At 34.6% G+C, this 18,596-nt stretch overlaps 1 protein-coding gene across 1 annotated transcript in view; it reads right to left on the reverse strand.

The window, feature by feature from the left end:
* The window catches only part of LOC149066807 (uncharacterized), a 70,927-nt gene that overhangs the window by 11,609 nt on the left and 40,722 nt on the right, over positions 1-18,596 (reverse strand). Inside the window, exons 2-3 of the mRNA XM_089253205.1 lie at positions 12,248-13,013; positions 446-630 (exon numbers count right to left, since the gene is read on the reverse strand). Of these exons, the coding sequence (XP_089109331.1) occupies positions 446-630; positions 12,248-12,754 (692 nt within the window). The 5' untranslated portion in view covers positions 12,755-13,013. The remainder of the gene's footprint in view (positions 1-445; positions 631-12,247; positions 13,014-18,596) is intronic.

Raw genomic sequence — 18,596 nt, forward strand, 5'->3', positions numbered from 1 at the left:
CGGATGAAATAACCCGCTCATTTTCGGATGAATAAAACTAATGAATAAATATTTTCGGGTTTTACGGCCAATCCGCAGAAGGGGGGCGGGCGTACGAAACACTTATATGCTCTCGGAACTTGACCTCTTCGCACGATGCGTCCACTCCAAGCGTCATACGCCCCTGCCAAGTGACCAAAACGAATTAGGCAGCGTCTATAGGGTAAGTCTTAGATTCCACATGGTCAGTCTTCCATTTACTGAAGTGGCCAAAACACTCTTGTCTGTATAATACTATACTTCTTCCACGCTATACACATTCAGGAAACCTAAACACATTGTACTTAAACAGTCGCATTGACGAGTAAATATAAAAACATTGTTAAGACATGGCTGCGTGTACATAACTACCCCCAATGTCTATTCATCTATTAAAGAAATTAATTTTTGTCTTTGGAAAACTGACCTTTCCTGCGGTGACTGAGGATCCGGTCGACCAGATATCGTCGGGATCCCGGTATCGCAATCCCGATATCGGTTGCTCATCGGCTCATCGGCGGCATTCCTGGTGCTGCGAGCATCTTGGAAAGCGTTCGAGGAGGGGTTTATACCAAAAGATTGGCCCGCGCATCTTTGCATGCACTCGTCAACCTACGCAAGAATAAATAAATTTACACTGAGATAAATTGCATAATGATAGTATACCTGTCGTTTCAAAATAGCAATTAAATCAACTGGTAAGATTGAATTGGAAATTTATTGCATGAAATCGTATTGGAGACCAATCTTTGCAGTCGACAGCAAATTACAGTCGAACCTCGATTATCCGAACGCATCGGGACCGAAGGTTGTTCGGAAAAGTGGAAAATTCGGTAAATCGATTCCGAAACTAATTCGATAACGCAAAGGAATAAATTGAAATTCATTTTGTTGTCAAGAAGACGGACTCCTCCCTCTCATTAAGGCACACCCATAGGATTAATACGAATTCGTGAGACAAAAAAAAAGATGGCTGACAAATATGCTCCTATTCACGCGTTTTTTTTTTTTTGCTTGACAATCGTTTATAACTACATGAAGTATACCCGAATCCGCCCCTACTTACATCTGTAGCTCACAGATACAGTATATACAATTGTTTGGAAGCAGAACATTGTACATTAGAAGGAAGCTATCGAGTTGGGAGATAAGAGGGTTCAAGTTCCAAGAAAATAGTTCCAACTGTTGGGCGTTATTGACCATAGAAAACTGAAAATAAGAGGTTGGAAAGGGGTTCGGTTGACCAAGTTGTTCGGGAAATTGATGTTCGGATAAACGAAGTTCTATGTATTGTAAATCGAGACCTATGGATCGGAAACCAAATTCCATTAGGAGTCCGACAAATTCGCCCTCGACATTTCGTTCCAAGAATATTTCGCCCCTGACATCTAGCCCCCGACATTTCGCTCAGACCGAGTGATTGAGTGAATCACTATACGAGTAAATGAGCAAGTTTGTGACTGTATGAGTGACCTTATTAGTGAGTAAGTTAGTGACCTATGAGTGTGAGTAAGTTAGTGACCTATGAGTGAGTAAGTTAGTGACCGTATGAGTGTGTTAGTGACCGTATGAGTGTGTTAGTGACCGTATGAATGTGTTAGTGACCGTATGAGTGAGTAAATGACCATATGAGTGAGTAAGTTAGTGACCGTATGAGTGTGTTAGTGACCGTATGAGTGTGTTAGTGACCGTATGAATGTGTTAGTGACCGTATGAGTGAGTAAATGACCATATGAGTGAATAAGTCTGTGACCGTACGAGTGGGTAAGTTACTGACCATATAACTGAGTGACTGTATGAGTGAGTAAGTCCGTGATCGTATAGGTAAGTGACTAAAGAAGTAAGCTAGCGACTATATGAGCGAATGATTGACAATATGCGTGATCGAGTGAGGGAGTAAGCATATGAGTGGTCAACTGAGTGGGTGAGTGACATTATGTGTGACCATATGAGTGAATGAGTAGATGACCGTATGAAGTTATTGAGAATATGAGTGGATGAGGACCAAGTGAGTGGGTGCGTGACTGCATGAGAGAGAGAGAGACAGGGAGTGACGATATGAATGACCGAGTGTGTCGTGGCTGCACGAGGGAGTGAGTGACCGGAGACTATAGTTATATCCAGATTTCCTTTTATCAAAAATATCATGTGTATTATTTACATTTTTGGAGTCTACTCATTATATTTAAGCAAGAAGCGAAATGTCAAGAACGAAAAGCAGGGGTGAAATGTTCGACCGAAATTTCAGAGGCAAAACGTCCAGGGGGGGGGGGGGGCGAAATGTAGGTGGAACGAAAAGTGCAAATTTTACCTTTTGGTGCCGCGAATACAAATGCAATATTGTCCAAAGCTGTAACAATCTTCGTAGAAATTGAATTTAGTAAATTTACGAATTAACACCTCTCCTAGCTATTTATCTTCATAAATTAGCCAAAAACACTTCCTAGGATGTTTCAATGAGCGTATAAATATGATGCTGAAATTATCTGAAGATATCACAGCCAAACCATTTGCTGCAGGACCCACCACTCCCCCCTCCCCCCCAGCTGAATAAAATCCGGGACACGGTTGAAACCTTTCTACGTTTAGTTAGCTTACCTAGCATGAACTTGGGACTTCTGAACATTTTCTAAATTCTTAAATTATTTAAATCACGGATTCCTGGCAAAAGTCATCCTTGGAGGGGGGGGGGGGAATGGCGTATTTAGCTGGAAGCAATCAGCTTATACATATTTGCATACTTACCCATAACGTAGGTCTCCCATGGCCATAAGGGCCCTCTGTCAAACCGGACGCGACCCAGGCTCTGTCCCTTCCGAGATGTAAGCCTTTTACCCGTGTGGGTTGGGTCGTGCTGGGGAGAGAATAGCATGAGGGCCCTGGGACATACCCGGATGGGCCCAGTTGTAAGATGGATATATGGGGAAAAGATTTTGGGGTGGGAGGTTTCTATGCATTCTGGAAGAGTAGTCGAATTTTTTCCATTCCATATTTCACTTAAAATGTAAATTTCTTCATAGCTCTCTGTGGCTCCCTTTACTAACTTTCGTGGCTCCCCTTTCCCTCAATATTCACTCGTGCCCTGACTCCCTCCCTCCTCCAGGAAGCCCCAGAATCACAACGGACCCATATAACCCTATGTTGATAATAACCACAGGTCTAGATTTTTTCGGTAAATCCGAAGAATATACGATATTTTCGGCAAAAATTATCTCCAACGAAGAAATTAACTATAATCAACTACTACTGATAAATTTAAATTTACCATATATATGCTAATGAAATATTATAAAATAATAATAAAAATTACAAATGTACCTTTATATATGTGCTGTTTATCGTCCATTTCTCAAAGCTGAACATATTTCAAAGATTAACGAACGAGTTAATAAGGCTGAACCAAAACGTCAATACTGTCGGTCCTTCGTCACCGTAGGGTTCGAAACACAACCCGTTTCCGGAACAAACAAAGAAGAGAAAATACTGACCAATGACCGACCAACCCTTTTTTCTTGCGATACCCCCCTACTCATGTTCGTACATGGTGATTATTTGACGTCCATTATCTCTTCTGAGCCCAAAGGGGGAGCAACACCCCACGGAGGGAAATTGGCTAGCCCTGAAATTGAAACTCGTATCTGTATCGTATAAACAAGTGTTCAAAGGTTACAATGACATTTTCTTGGAATTTTTTTTTTGTTAAACTGATATCAGAAAGATTCTGAAACGTCTTTTACCCTAGCGGCGTCTTCGGCAACTTTGCCTCGTGACGCTTTTGAACTACCTCGAGGCACTTTGACTGGCATAGTCAGACGGTATTCACAACCCCCCCCCCCCCGAACATTTTTAGCCTTTCTCTCTCAAGTAGTTTTCAAGAAAAACTACTCAGAGTACGGGAACTTTAATTATAATCATCCTGTAATGCCAATTTAATGGTAAAGAATACCGTTTTATTAATAAAAACCGTTAAAAAAATAACAAAAATGCTTCAGTTTATTTATTTAGTTAGCAGTTAATATACAGGGTGATCAATAAGTCGTCACATGTCTTGAAAGAAAGTATCTAAAAAACGCTGTGTTGAAGATAGAGACAGAAATTTTAAAGCATTTGAAAGAGGGCGTTTCAATTTTTTTTCATCCTTTTGAATTACATGGAAAGAAATGATATATCAGTAGGCGGGCCATATTTCCTCTAGAGAAATTGGGATTCCAAATACGGGACATCGCCAATAACAACGCAAAAAGTGCACGAAGTTGTTAAATATTGCTAAAATTACGGAAAAATCGCAATGGCGGAAAACGAAGCATTACTGCAAACTGCAGTGGATTAAAATGAACTCAACGAAATAAAACATTCCACAAGATAATTGTGGGATATTAACATTCTTATTTATAGGTGTAATTATCATAATATGATTTATGAGTTGAAAAATAATTTCAATCTTTGACTTCAATAAAGAATAAAAATCCAAGTAGGTGCCATGTAAAAAACAGGAAAAACCGGGACGCTTTTGCCAAAAAGTCAAGACGGCCAGAAAAAGAAAGAAAACGGGACTGTCCCGCGAAATACGGGAAGTATGGTCACTCTATATATCAGGCTTGACATCCTCCGCGTCACTAAAGGTTCGCATGTAGGAATTTTTTTAGTAAGTCTCAAAATAAAATTTAAAAAACTTAAGAACTTTCAAATTCTTTAAACTATTTGTCTCAATCTTTAACGGTCTTCCAGGTCAGAACTTCTGATCCACCCTGTATGTGCGTATTTTGTATTTCAATTTTCAATGTAATGTAACGCCAGTCCGTTTTTCAAAAATTCAAAAAGAGGACTTTTTTTTTTAACGTGATCCTCGCGCATTCCCAAGGGATCAGCATGACCCGTCCAGGGAATTTGCTAGTATTAGTAAACATCCATGCCCGAACCGGGATTCGTACCCAGACCCGCGCAGCAAGAGGATAGCTCCCTAACCACAACAACAAATCTTCAAAGGCAAAAGAGTTCTGCTTTTCTCTACTCTTTTTTTTAAATAATTTAATGCGTATTTTAACAACACTTGTTCCAGCGAAGCTGAGTTCGAAGATAATAAGATCACGGCAACGGGATCTTATCATCTACAACGTCCGGTGGTAGAGTTCTGTCGTTCATTCATTCATTGTTCATTTTTACAGTGTTCAGCCAGCACCTCCTACAGATAGAAGGCCATCGCACGCTGCTTGTGACGTCAGCAAGTAGTCCATTTTCCCTCAGAATATTCAGGGGGAAAAAAAAACTCCCTGCTCGTGCCAGTATCATCGTTGTGCGGAAAATAAATGATCGGGCTCAGAATTGGCGATTTCTATGCCCCACATCCAATCACTATGCGGTATTTGTGAGCCAGTCAGGAAGATTCTACGCCAAAATAAGAAGAAACTAAATAGGATGCTGTGTTTGAAAATGTGGCAAACTTGCTAAGAAGTGTGAATGACGTTTATGGCAACCCGTGCGGAGATCTATCTGTAGCAGGTGCTGGTGCAGCTGGAGTGCATCGAGACTGTGTACCTCCTCCTAACCAAATTATGGACCGCCACTCTGTCTCAACGAAGAGATTTTAGCAGGTGGTAGAAGACTTAGGCCATGCTAGAAAATGTGTGGGTACGCTGTGTGCGAAGCTTGTTCCTGTATAATACTTGTTATTGCTACCGTCTGCCATGAATTTCTCACACTATGGGTGAAGTGTAATGATTGAAGTTAGGGGTCAGTTGCTCACCTTGGAGAGACTTCTTAACGGGGACAGCAGCTCACATCCGGGCCTGGAAGTTGGGAACCTCAGTATAAACTTCAGCCGACCAGTATTTGGGTGACGGTAGTGTTTGAACACTGGTCCTCACAATGCGAGTCTGTCACCACGACCACTTGACCAACACAGCAGCTGGACTGTGTACCATTTAATACCGATTATACCTTCCAACCTATACTTCATACATTCGAAATCTGAATCGTTTTGCCACCATTAAGAGTATGGAAAGTATCGGAAAATATCGATTTTTGATGAGAGTACATTTCCTTGATAGCTTAAGAATGACCAGCAAAATTTGGGAAACAGTTTCATAACGGATGATCATGAACTGTTTCAGTAAATCAGGCTTTGATTATATTCAACATGGTCACGAAATTCAGCAGTAGTGCTAATTCCAGAACAGTGAAATAATGCATATAGCAGCTGAGATCAATTATTAAATTATAACTTATTAAAATTTGAGAAATAGTTCCTTAACTTGATGATGCAATTCTAATAATTGATAATTATTATCCTATGTGGATGTTGATGATTAAGTTGCAATCTTGGTCATTTTACAGATCCAGAATAAGTAATATAGACAGAATATTGGATAATTCGTACTTTCTTCCGATGACTTCGTTTGGACTTCGAATTAACAAAGCTCGACTGTATTTGTATATTGCTCTGCCTAAAAGCTTCATGAAGCTATTTAGGAGCTTTTCACGGATAATTCGATACGGCTGTTCTCTATAAAGATCGATTTGTATAGATGGGAGAAGGTAAAACGCTATGTCGGGTCTATCAGTGCACGATTCTGTCTTCCAGAGAAATGGCAAATATGCTTTTCCAGGAAATTAACAGGTCTACGACCAAAGACGCAGGGGAAAGAGAAGGGGGAGGCCCAGAAGAAGTGGAAAAAATCGGGAAAGGGCAGGGGAGCAGAAATTCTGTGTGTGTGCGGCGACCCAAAACAAAAGACTTATAAGGAGGGGAGTAGAAGAAATTTAGGAAATAGTGGAGGAGACAGAAATTCATGGGGGGGGGGCAATTACGGAAAAAGGGCACAAGAACAAAATCAAAAAGGAAAACGTAAGAAGGAATTTAAAAAAGAACTAGGATAGAGAAATCCGAAAAATAGCAAAAGAGGGAGGGGACAGAAATTGAGGAAAAGAGAGAGCTTACGGAAGAGGCGCGGGGGGGGGGGTGCAGAAATTCAAAAAAGGAGTAGAAACTGTAGAAATTCAGCAAAAGTGCAAGAAATTTGGTAAAGTCAATTTTTATGACTTGCAAGGAAGATGACGTCTTCGAAAAGTTTTGAAAAAAATTGCCACTGATTCTACTCATTCAAATACGCACAAGAAAGAAAGAAATTGGCAGAATTTCTTTTTTGTCACTCAAATAAAAGAAATGTAAATATAGATATTTTGAACGCCAATAGAGGCCAAGAATGAATTTTAAAAATCCCGCAACCCTATATTATTAGAGTGACATCATTCAAACAACACATGATCAAGTACAGAGCACAGACAAAGAAAAGGGGGGGGGAAAAAAAAAGAGAAATACTACAGTCGGCCCCGCTTAATTGGATATCAACAATTCACGCAATATCCGATTATGTGGGGAAAACAATTCAATTGCCATTTTATACCGTTAGCATAGCTTGTATATAGAAAACAGATGAAGGATAAATATCAATAAATCTTAAATTTAATCCATTAATAAATATTTAAATATATAAATAAATCTTAAACCTTATTAGTGAGTAAGTAGGTGAGTGACCTTATTAGTGAGTAAATTAGTGACTTTATTAGTGAGTAAATTAGTGACTTTATTAGTGAGTAAATTAGTGACTTTATTAGTGAGTAAATTAGTGACCGTATGAGTGACTTATGAGTAATTGACCGTATGGGTGAATGACTTGGTGATCGTATGAGTGAATAAGAGTCAGTGATCGTATGAGTGAGTAAATCAGTGATCGTATAGGTAAGTGACTAAAGAAGTAAGTGAGCTACTATATGAGCGAATGATTGACAATATGCGTGACCGAGTGAGTGAGTAACCATATGAGCGGACAACTGAGTGGATGAGTGACCTTATGAGTAACCATATGAGTGAATGAGGAGATGAGTGAATGCATGAGTGAGTAAGTTATTGACTGTGTGGGTGAGTAATTTGGTGACTGTATTAGTAAGTCAGTGACCATATAGGTAAGTGACTAAAAAAGTAAGTGAGCGACTATATGAGCGAATGATTGAGAATATGCGTGACCAAATGAGTGAGTAACCATATGAGTGGGCAAGTGAGTGGGTGAGTGACTTTATGAGTGAATGAGTAGATGACCGAATGAGTGATTTAACTCGAATAAATCATACATCAAAAATTAAATGAAAACTACACTTAATTACAATGATCGCAATACCTAAGATTTTTACTTTTCCTTAGGAAAATTAGCGCCTTCTATTGGCTCAAAAGAGAATAAAAATAAAGCAATGAAATGTACGCGTTGTAGACAACTTGAATACTTGGAGGCCAGTACATACTCTCTCTCAAATGTATTTTTATTTATTTATTTATTTTTATAAAACTTAGTGTAAAATAGTTTCCATTAATTCCGAATGTCTCATTCAATAGAAACAATTATGTGTAAAGTGTTGGATGTGTATTAACAGTTAACGTGTGAGGCCTAATATTCGATTAAGTGGGAGAAAAGTCGTTGAAATTGTTTTTGTATTATTTTGTCTGTTTAAGCGTAGTATCCGTTTAGCCGTTATCAGATTAAGCTTTGCCGACTATAGTCTCTAGAAAAGAAAAGCAGGAAGAAATACAGTGAAAATAAGTTTCTTTATTTTTGGTTATCACCAAATGCGAGAGGCGATGAGTAGCCTCTCGATTGTTATAATTTTTTTTTTTGGGGGGGGGGGCTTTAATAATTGCATTCTGTTTAATAATTGCATTCCAATTTTTTTGTATTTATTTATTTCTGGGTGAGGTGAATGTACTCAAATGTTTCCATAATTTTTTGAGGATGACACCTTGGGACCCATTCCTTGTTAGTTTACGCAAAACTTTGCCTAGACTCCTTAGATTAGTGATTTTCAACCTTTGGAAGCCCGCGGCCCGGTAAATATATTTTGCGTGAGTGAAAAGCCCGGTCATACACACAACTAACGATAAATTATTGGGAAAATGAAATTGCGAATCACTCACGGCGCGGTGTGACTAGTGTTATATTGGTGAAACCAGTGACGCAACAAAAGCTGTACGACTCATCTCGGAAGACTCGATGACCAAACTTTGAGACCCGACCCGTAGGTCAAGAACCACCTTTAGTCATGAGGCCTTTGAAGCAGAGCAGAAAGGAAACAGAGTGATTGCCTATAGCAGCGTTTCTCAACCTTTCTGAACTCGAGGATCAGTAAAATGTCTGAAACAATTTTTCGGACCAACTGTGTCCCGTATTACGGGTCATTCCTGCAATTTTGGTTGCACAGGTACTTTTATATACACATTTGTCTCGTTCTTCCTGTTTATTTGAATTTGTAATACAGTAGAACCTCTCGATAACGGACACGCATGGGACCAAAGCTTTTGTCCGCTAATGGGGAGTGTCCGCTATTGAGAAGGTACGATATACAGTAGATCCTCGTTTATACAACTTTTGCATTTATACGACGTTTTTGCTTCGGTCGCAATTGTTTCCTATATGTTCCTGTGTATAAAAGTGATACTTCGATGGTTAAGCATAATCATCAATCGTCTCGGTTAATAAAGATTCATTGAATTTCACTACATTTATCACTCTTACCGGTGATAATGCATAATTTCCAAATAAAATCTGATAAATATGGAAAAATTTAAAACCTACAAAACAAGAAAAATATATTATTCTTTCTGTTCATTAAATAAATTAATTATTTTCCCCCTTACATGGTGCGTGCACTACACATATTTTGCAATAAAAATGAAATTAAAATAAGTGTGGAGGAGAAATAAACGTTCATAACATTATCAGTAATGTTAGCTTTCTTCACACGTATAAACATGTACAAATAAAATCCACATTTCCATTCGGAATCCCGATCCTGGACTATAGTTATGTTCAGTTAATCAAGTAATTAATGGACGGATTATCATATTTACCAATACAACACTTTTGACTACACATAATCACAATTGAATAAGATAATTTATGAACAAATCATAAAAACCCGATTTATAAACAAAAATTCATAAATTAGAGTATGGAAAAAGAATTAGAGTTTGCCTGATTTTACTGTCCGCTATCGAGAGTGTCCGCTAACGGGGAGTGAAATACACTAAAGCCCTATTCCACGGGACGGGGGATCAGAAAAGTGTCCGTTAATGGGGAGTGTCCGGTGAATACACGTCGTTTTCATAATATATAAATTATATTATGATAATTATTGCAAAAATTATAAATATGCATCTCACAGATTTGTCAAATTCGATGTTTTTTCTACAATTTTTCAGCACTTTTAATAACAATTGGTAATTGTGTCTACTTTCTGGCACGGTTTTAAGTAACAATTTCCGATGTCCCGTATTTTACTCAATTTAAGAGTATTATTTATTATAAGTTATTCCAGTTCCTGTATTTCCCTCCTCAATAAAATAAGGTGATCTGAATAAGTTGAATAATTTTTTTTGTGCATTCCCCACGCTTCAGCAATTTCTGCAATTTGCATTTGAGAGGTAAGAATTGCATTTTTTTGGCAAATTTTAGAGGTATCCCGGATTTAAGATTGCATTTTCTCGGTGAGGTATGGTGAACCTACATACATCATTATTACTACATACTATTTTGTTACACTTTTATAAATTATTAGTAACGCATGAAGGCATAATTTATATGTAACTCCATATCGTTATTATATATTACTTAGCTTACATAATAGCCCTATCAACCACAATGGTTGAATAATTTTTCCTCGTGTTAGAATTAAATTATCAAGTCTGCCTGCGGACCACTTACACCATCGTAGCAGACTATAAGTTGAGAAACGCTGGCCTATAGGAATAGACGTCATTAGAAACGTCATTCTTGTCCTCAAAGATGACGGATGAGTCAGACTTTTATTTTACGGAGCACACTACACTTCTCCAAAAACATTTCTCTGAAAACTGATAAATTAATTTAAAAAAAAAATTAAAATAATCCTTTTTGAAATACTTCAGTATACCCCTACGAACAATTTTTTCACTTGAAACATGCAACAATAATTAGTGAAAATCACTTGAACTTCCACTTAACCTATTTTTTGATTTTTGTTTTTGACTAATATTTCTTTTACATTCTTTTGACAAATATTCTTTTCAGATTTTTGACAAATATTCTTTTCAGATTTTTGACAAATATTCTTTTCAGATTTTTGACAAATATTCTTTTCAGATTTTTGACAAATATTCTTTTCAGATTTTTGAGAAATATTCTTTTCAGATTTTTGACAAATATTCTTTTCAGATTTTTGACAAATATTCTTTTCAGATTTTTGACAAATATTACTTTATCTTTTCATTAGTATTATTTCCCAATTTTTAGTGAATATAACTATTGTTTTCAACAAACATTATTTTTAGATTTTTGACAAATATTGTGTTTAGATTTTTGACAAATATTGTGTTTAGATTTTTGACAAATATTGTGTTTAGATTTTTGGCGAAAATTTCCAGATTTCTGAAGAAAATTGTTTTTATGTATTTTTGTCAAATATTATTTTCAGAGATTTCTGAAAAAAAATATTATTTTTATATTTTTGTAAATATTGTTATTTTTGTTGACAAATATTTTTTGATTTTTCGCAAACAATTTTTATTTTTGACGAATATTTTTCTTGATTTTAGACAAGCATTTTTTTTATATTTCTGACAATTTTTTGGTAATATTGCCTAGTTTTGAATGATTTATTGCAGGTATTACTTTTTATTGTAGGTATATACATATATATATACAGTCAAACCTCGTTAATGAGTCACTCTTGGAAGAGCAAAAATATGACTTAGTAAGCGGAGTGACTCGTTAAACGGAGTAAGCCATAGCTTGCCAATTCCTGCCTGAGGACAATTGGGACTTCAAAAAAAGTTATCCGGTAAGCGGAGTGACATGTTAACCGGGTGACGCACTAACGAGGTTTGACTGTATATGTAGATTCATCACATCTTTTTAAAAAAAAAAATTCAAAATTCTGTTTCAAATTTCATCTTATTTATAATCGTAATTTTTAATTGTCTGACCCTTACGTGTTTTCCATCACTGTACAAGTTTGGCTCATTCTCAATCAAGAATCTACATTTTATTTTAAAGCTCACATTACCATCCCCACGAGTTCAATGTCTTCACATGTGTAAAGAAATATTCCATCAAAGATTGAATTTTAACTCGGCTAATGATTATAGTTTGCCACAGCAATGCGATATCACTATTCAAATGTTCCATAATTACTTCTTGAAACTTACTTTTTGCGGTAACCTCATTCCCGGTTCCACGACGATGCGTCCTCGTTCGCAGAATTCCTCAGAATCAGATTTCAGATTAACGTACCCATTAGACAAAGGCCTCTTGTAATGTGACTCATCTTCGGCACCAGCCGGAACCCGAGAACATTTTTGCTGGTCGGCCGTCGTCGTAGACCATCCCTCGAAGTCCACTCTCTTGTCATTGAGAGCCGGTTTATCCCAGTCGAAGCTATTCAGAGCCGTAGGGGAATTGTTCTCGTCGCTGCTGGTGCATTCGTCATCATCACCACCACCAGCAGCATCACCACGTACAGAATTTGTCATCCACAACCCGTTGCTGTCATTGATAGGAGAACCGTCCCCCGTTGTTTTCATCTTTGAAAGGCATGGGACCCTTGTTTTCTTCTTGGTCAACCGGAAGGAAGTGATATCTCCTTTGGCCATTCCGCTGGTCGAGGGTCTCACTGCGTCGGGTGAGCCATACTTTGAAGTTTGATCATGGCTCATGTTTGCGAGGGCCCCGCTGAGTTGAACATGGGGTCGGGTCCCCCCTTTCTCTCACGGAGGAAGTATCGTTTCTCCCGTTCCTGTTTCTCTTCTGATGTAAGTTTCTACCCGGGATAGATCCAATTCACATCAGCAGCTTTGTGATTCTGTGTAGATTTTCTCTAAAATCTGGTGATTGATATCTCGTCAAACCTCCATCTAGTGAATGATCATAGCAAGATTCTCTGGATTTTTTGATTAAATCAATATCAGTGATCACCTGGAAAGAAAAGAAAAATTCAAATAATTTTTAAATTTTTTCCACATCATGCCATCAGGGTGTTTTTTGGTCATTTATTAATGAGGAATTTTTGGCCGATGAGAAAGAAAAAATGCAGCCAAATCGAACTTATTGAAATGTGGTTTGGTGATATTGGCATGGTAAAGTAATACTTGTTATCTGGGGAATTCATTTTTTACATAATCACCAAATGAAATATTACGTCGCCAATTAACACTTATTATCTGATGAATACAATTTATTACTTATCATTAAAATCAATATTTCGTTGCAAATTAATAGTTATTATCTGATCTATTCAATTTCTTACTTATTCTCCAAATGAAATATCTCGTCGCATATTAACGCTAAAAACTGTATATTATGTGTATTCGATTTTTTTAATTATTTTCCAAATGAGCCAGAGAAATATTACATCCTAAATCAATACTCATTATCGGATTAATTCTATTTTTCACTTAATCACTTGAATTATCTCGTTGCAAATTAACATCTATTAGACGAGTAAATCAGTTTCTTACTCTTTCATTAAATGAAATATGTTGTCTCAAATTAATGCTCATTATATTTTTTTTTTATTTAAAAAAACCAAAAAAATATGAAAACTGTACAAAAAGTAAAAACTTTCACAAAAAGACAAAAACAAAAAAATGCATGAATTAGCAACATTCACTCGATGACTTCAAGGGGACTAGGGCGTCCTTCAAGTAGGTCTACAAAAAATATTCTAATATCTGTTAACCAAATGGCAACCATCATAAATTTTTTCAAAATTTAGTTAATTGATGAATTTAATTATTCATTTTTAATACAAATACAAGGCCACAACAGGCAAAATGCCCAACACGGGGGCTGAGAAAAAGACGTCCATAACAAATAAGGATGTCATATATTTCTAAAATAGAAATCAGAAAATCAAGTCAATCAATCAAAAAATCTGATGAATTCAATTTTTAACTTGTTCATCAAATGAAATATTCCGTCGAAACTTGCCGATTCTGACTGAACTGAAATTCTAACTATAAAACAGAATATTTATTACAATATACTAGTTTTATTTGAATTTTTTAAAACATCTATATTTTTACTTCTGACCATATTTCACAAACACAAAAAACGGGTCGTCATCGCTATATCAAAAACAGGACATAACGGATCATCATCATTCATCGCTGAAATGATGACTATCTATTGCTGAAGAAGTTTATAACCGGGATTACACTATAAAAGTTTGATAAAAAATTCTTTTGTAAAACTTGAAAAAATTCAACCAATAAGCGTATTGAACGAATGTAACCAATACGCTTATTAGATTGTCTTTTTAAGTTACGCTATCAAAGATCTTTTATCAAACTTGTACAATGTAATCCCGGCCTTAACTAAATCTTCGTGAATTCCCTGTATCGACATAGACCGAGGTTTTACATAGCAAATACGTTCTGGAGTTGAGAGAATCCAAATGCATTTTGCTGGAAATTCATTTTTCGATTTGATGATTCTAAATAGAAATAGATTCTCATGATTTAATCTACTATAGAAATTTATCGTTTCATGAGTAAAATAAATCCACGAAATTTCAGTAAATTTTGATAAAATACATTTACGTTAATCTTCGTTTGAAAAACAAATCCTTCAAGTTAAGGGAGAGAAATCATTCCGATATCACGCGAGATGGAATTCAGTCACGATCAGAATTCAAGATGGAGGACAAATTACAATTTGCATATATTCACACACACACACACACACGCGCGAGCGATTCTTAAAGGCTCCTGAATATCTTTCTGGGAAGCGTCACGTTTTAAATATCCGAGATATTCCGGATTCAAAATCGCTTAAAGAGGAATTATAAAGGATCAGTTTCGAATTTGTCTCGTACGGGGGTGAGTACGATTCAAAAAGCTTTCAATTCATTAATTTCGCGTCTTTCGATACGTCTAATACGGAATATAACGCCGTTTCGGATCTCGTATGCAAACGTGCATGCAAAGTCCCATACTCTTGTTTGCACGTGATCAATCTTAAATCATCCAAATTCAGCTGTAACTTTGATAATATAAGTTTTAAAAGGGTTTAGATACTTCTTAGATTTTTGATAGAGGAATAATGTTAAGTGATGGAAATGGAGTTCGCGCTGATTCCAACTGAAATTTCCTTAAATGCAGAGTTTAAATTTAGAAATTTTAAGTGAGAAACTTTTTGAACACTGATGAGAGAGACTAGGGCTAGAATTTCTATAACTTCGCATATTTTTTTATGATTTTGCGTGATTCACTTTTGTTTTTGCATAAATCACATTTTTATGATTTTGCATAACTCACATTTTTATGATTTTGCATAACTCACATTTTTATGATTTTGCATAATTCACTTTTTCATGATTTTGCATAATTCACTTTTTCATGATTTTGCATAATTACCTTTTTCATGATTTTGCATAATTCACTTTTCATGATTTTACATAATTCTTTTTTTCATGATTTTGCATAATTCACTTTTTCATGATTTTGCATAATTCACTTTTTCATGATTTTGCATAATTACCTTTTTCATGATTTTGCATAATTCACTTTTTCATGATTTTACATAATTCTTTTTTTCATGATTTCGCATAATTCACTTTTTCATGATTTTGCATGTTTCATTCTTTCATGATTTTGCATAATTTTCTTTTTCATGATTTCGCATAATTCACTTTTTCATGATTTTGCATGTTTCATTCTTTTATGATTTTGCATGTTTCATTCTTTTATGATTTTGTATAATTGATTCTTTTATGATTTTGTATAATTGATTCTTTTATGATTTTGTATAATTGATTCTTTTATGATTTTGTATAATTGATTCTTTTATGATTTTGTATAATTGATTCTTTTATGATTTTGTATAATTGATTCTTTTATGATTTTGTATAATTGATTCTTTTATGATTTTGTATAATTGATTCTTTTATGATTTTGTATAATTGATTCTTTTATGATTTTGTATAATTGATTCTTTTATGATTTTGTATAATTGATTCTTTTATGATTTTGCATATTTTCAACATATTTATGGTGTTGCATAATTTCACGATATCTATTAATTCGCAGTCTCACCATATTTATGATTTTGCATATTTTCTTTATGGTTTGAACAAATTCCACTATTTTCTTATCCTGTTTACCACTAAACCGAAAATGATTAATAAAAAAAATATATTGATTTTATTTCATTTTCTAAAAAAAAATTAATTAATTAATTTATTTATTTTGGCCGATATCTTTACTACAACCATTAGAGCAGTGAATCCCAACGTGGGCGTTAACGCCCCCTGGGGGCGATGGAATGTTCCAGGGGGAGGTAGAGTATAACATAGGATTCTATGGGTTTAGATTGCGTTGGAGGGGGGGGGGGGGTGATGGGAGAAAAAAATTTCTGAAGTAGGGGGCGATGGGACAAAAAAGGTTGGGAAACCTATGCATTTGAGTTATAGGTACACGTATGTGTGCCTGGTACCTAAGGGCTTTACTTGAAGAAAAGAATCATTAAAAACCATTCAAAACTATTAAACCTGAAGTGGAAATGCATGAGGACCTCTGAAACGAAGAAGTTATGACTAATTTTTCGTTGTTTTTATGATTTCGCATATTTCACAACTTTTTTTATGATTTTACAAATTTAATTTTTTTATGATTTTATAAATTTCACTTTATTAAAATTCTATAAATTTCACTTTATTAAAATTCTATAAATTTCACTTTATTAAAATTCTATAAATTTCACTTTATTAAAATTCTATAAATTTCACTTTATTAAAATTCTATAAATTTCACTTTATTAAAATTCTATAAATTTCACTTTATTAAAATTCTATAAATTTCACTTTATTAAAATTCTATAAATTTCACTTTATTAAAATTCTATAAATTTCACTTTATTAAAATTCTATAAATTTCACTTTATTAAAATTCTATAAATTTCACTTTATTAAAATTCTATAAATTTCACTTTATTAAAATTCTATAAATTTCACTTTATTAAAATTTTGTATATTTCTCTATTTCTCATGATTTTGTATATTTAGTTGCTTTTCAAGTTTTTGCAGATGCCTATCTCATTATGTTTTTCAAATAATTTTGCGCATCTTACCTTTTTTTTTTCGTAGTGTACGCATTATTTTTATTTCATAAATTTTTCATTATTTTGCATATTCTCATTTTTCATTATTTTGCATATTCTCATTTTTCATTATTTTGCATATTCTCATTTTTCATTATTTTGCATATTCTCATTTTTCATTATTTTGCATATTCTCATTTTTCATTATTTTGCATATTCTCATTTTTCATTATTTTGCATATTCTCATTTTTCATTATTTTGCATATTCTCATTTTTCATTATTTTGCATATTCTCATTTTTCATTATTTTGCATATTCTCATTTTTCATTATTTTTCATATTCTCATTTTTCATTATTTTGCATATTCTCATTTTCTATGATTTTGCGTGTTTCATAATCTTCAATATTCTTACAAATTTCACTTTTTTGTGTTTTTACAAATTCCAGTTATTTATTTATTTATTTTGTTTTGATTGTACAAATAAATTTTGTTTTTTTAATATGATTTTGTACATTTCTGTATTTTTGCGATTTCGTATACTATACTATTTTTTATGATTTTCTACATTTGGTTATTTTTTCAAGCTTTTGCGTCTCGTTATACTTGATTAACAAACTTATAAATTTCAAAAAACAATGATTTCAAATAGTGTATAATTTAATTTTCTCTAATTAACTTCTTTAATTAACACTATTTAATTTAAATAGTGTATAATTAATTATAAATTAATTTTCGTTAATTGTTAAATTTTGCCAAAATTTATATTACCAGAAATAGAAAAGGAAAAATTTCTGGTTTTTTTCTTCTTTTTCGACATAAAAACAATTTTTATTCCCTAAAAAACTTAGCTCTAGTACAAATGGCGTCAATCGAATTTCACCTTCCATAAGCGGATAGGAATCAATTGAAGTCTGGGACGAGCTTTAGAATCTTCTCGAAACTTTCTGATATTATCAAGTGTGTTAGTCACCAGCAACCTATCATCCCAGAATTTCACTTGCCTGCAAGTACCACCACCATCACCGTACAAAACTTCACACGATTCTTCCCTGATAAAGCTTACAATAGACACAATAGATCCTCAAAGAAAAAATCTACTTTATATTACTGAAATTTTTCCAAGGGAGATGTTGCGATATCGTTCCAAAAATATCGCGAAAATCACGTTTTTGAATGCAAAATGAAGAATAGAGAAACGCCGCCTCTCATACAACATCGAATCTGATTTAAGCACAGTTTCGTCTTTTATTGTACATGTTTCATTATTCACAGTTTGAATTTCGAGTTGACGTATTTTGAATACATTTTGTGGAGTTGAAGTTTAATTGACACTGCCCATTATAACATTGATTTTCATTTTCAAGTATTGGGTTCTTGTGGACTTTCGAGTTCACTAAAAGTCGAGAGTACGAGCCGGCTCACTCGTTGTTTTAAACGGTTTCAATTTCGACCATGGCA

Source organism: Pholcus phalangioides, unplaced genomic scaffold, assembly GCF_987345545.1.
Source record: "Pholcus phalangioides strain wild (caught in Gottingen) unplaced genomic scaffold, Ppha-v1.0 ptg000032l_1, whole genome shotgun sequence".
Taxonomy (NCBI): Eukaryota; Metazoa; Arthropoda; class Arachnida; order Araneae; family Pholcidae; genus Pholcus; species Pholcus phalangioides.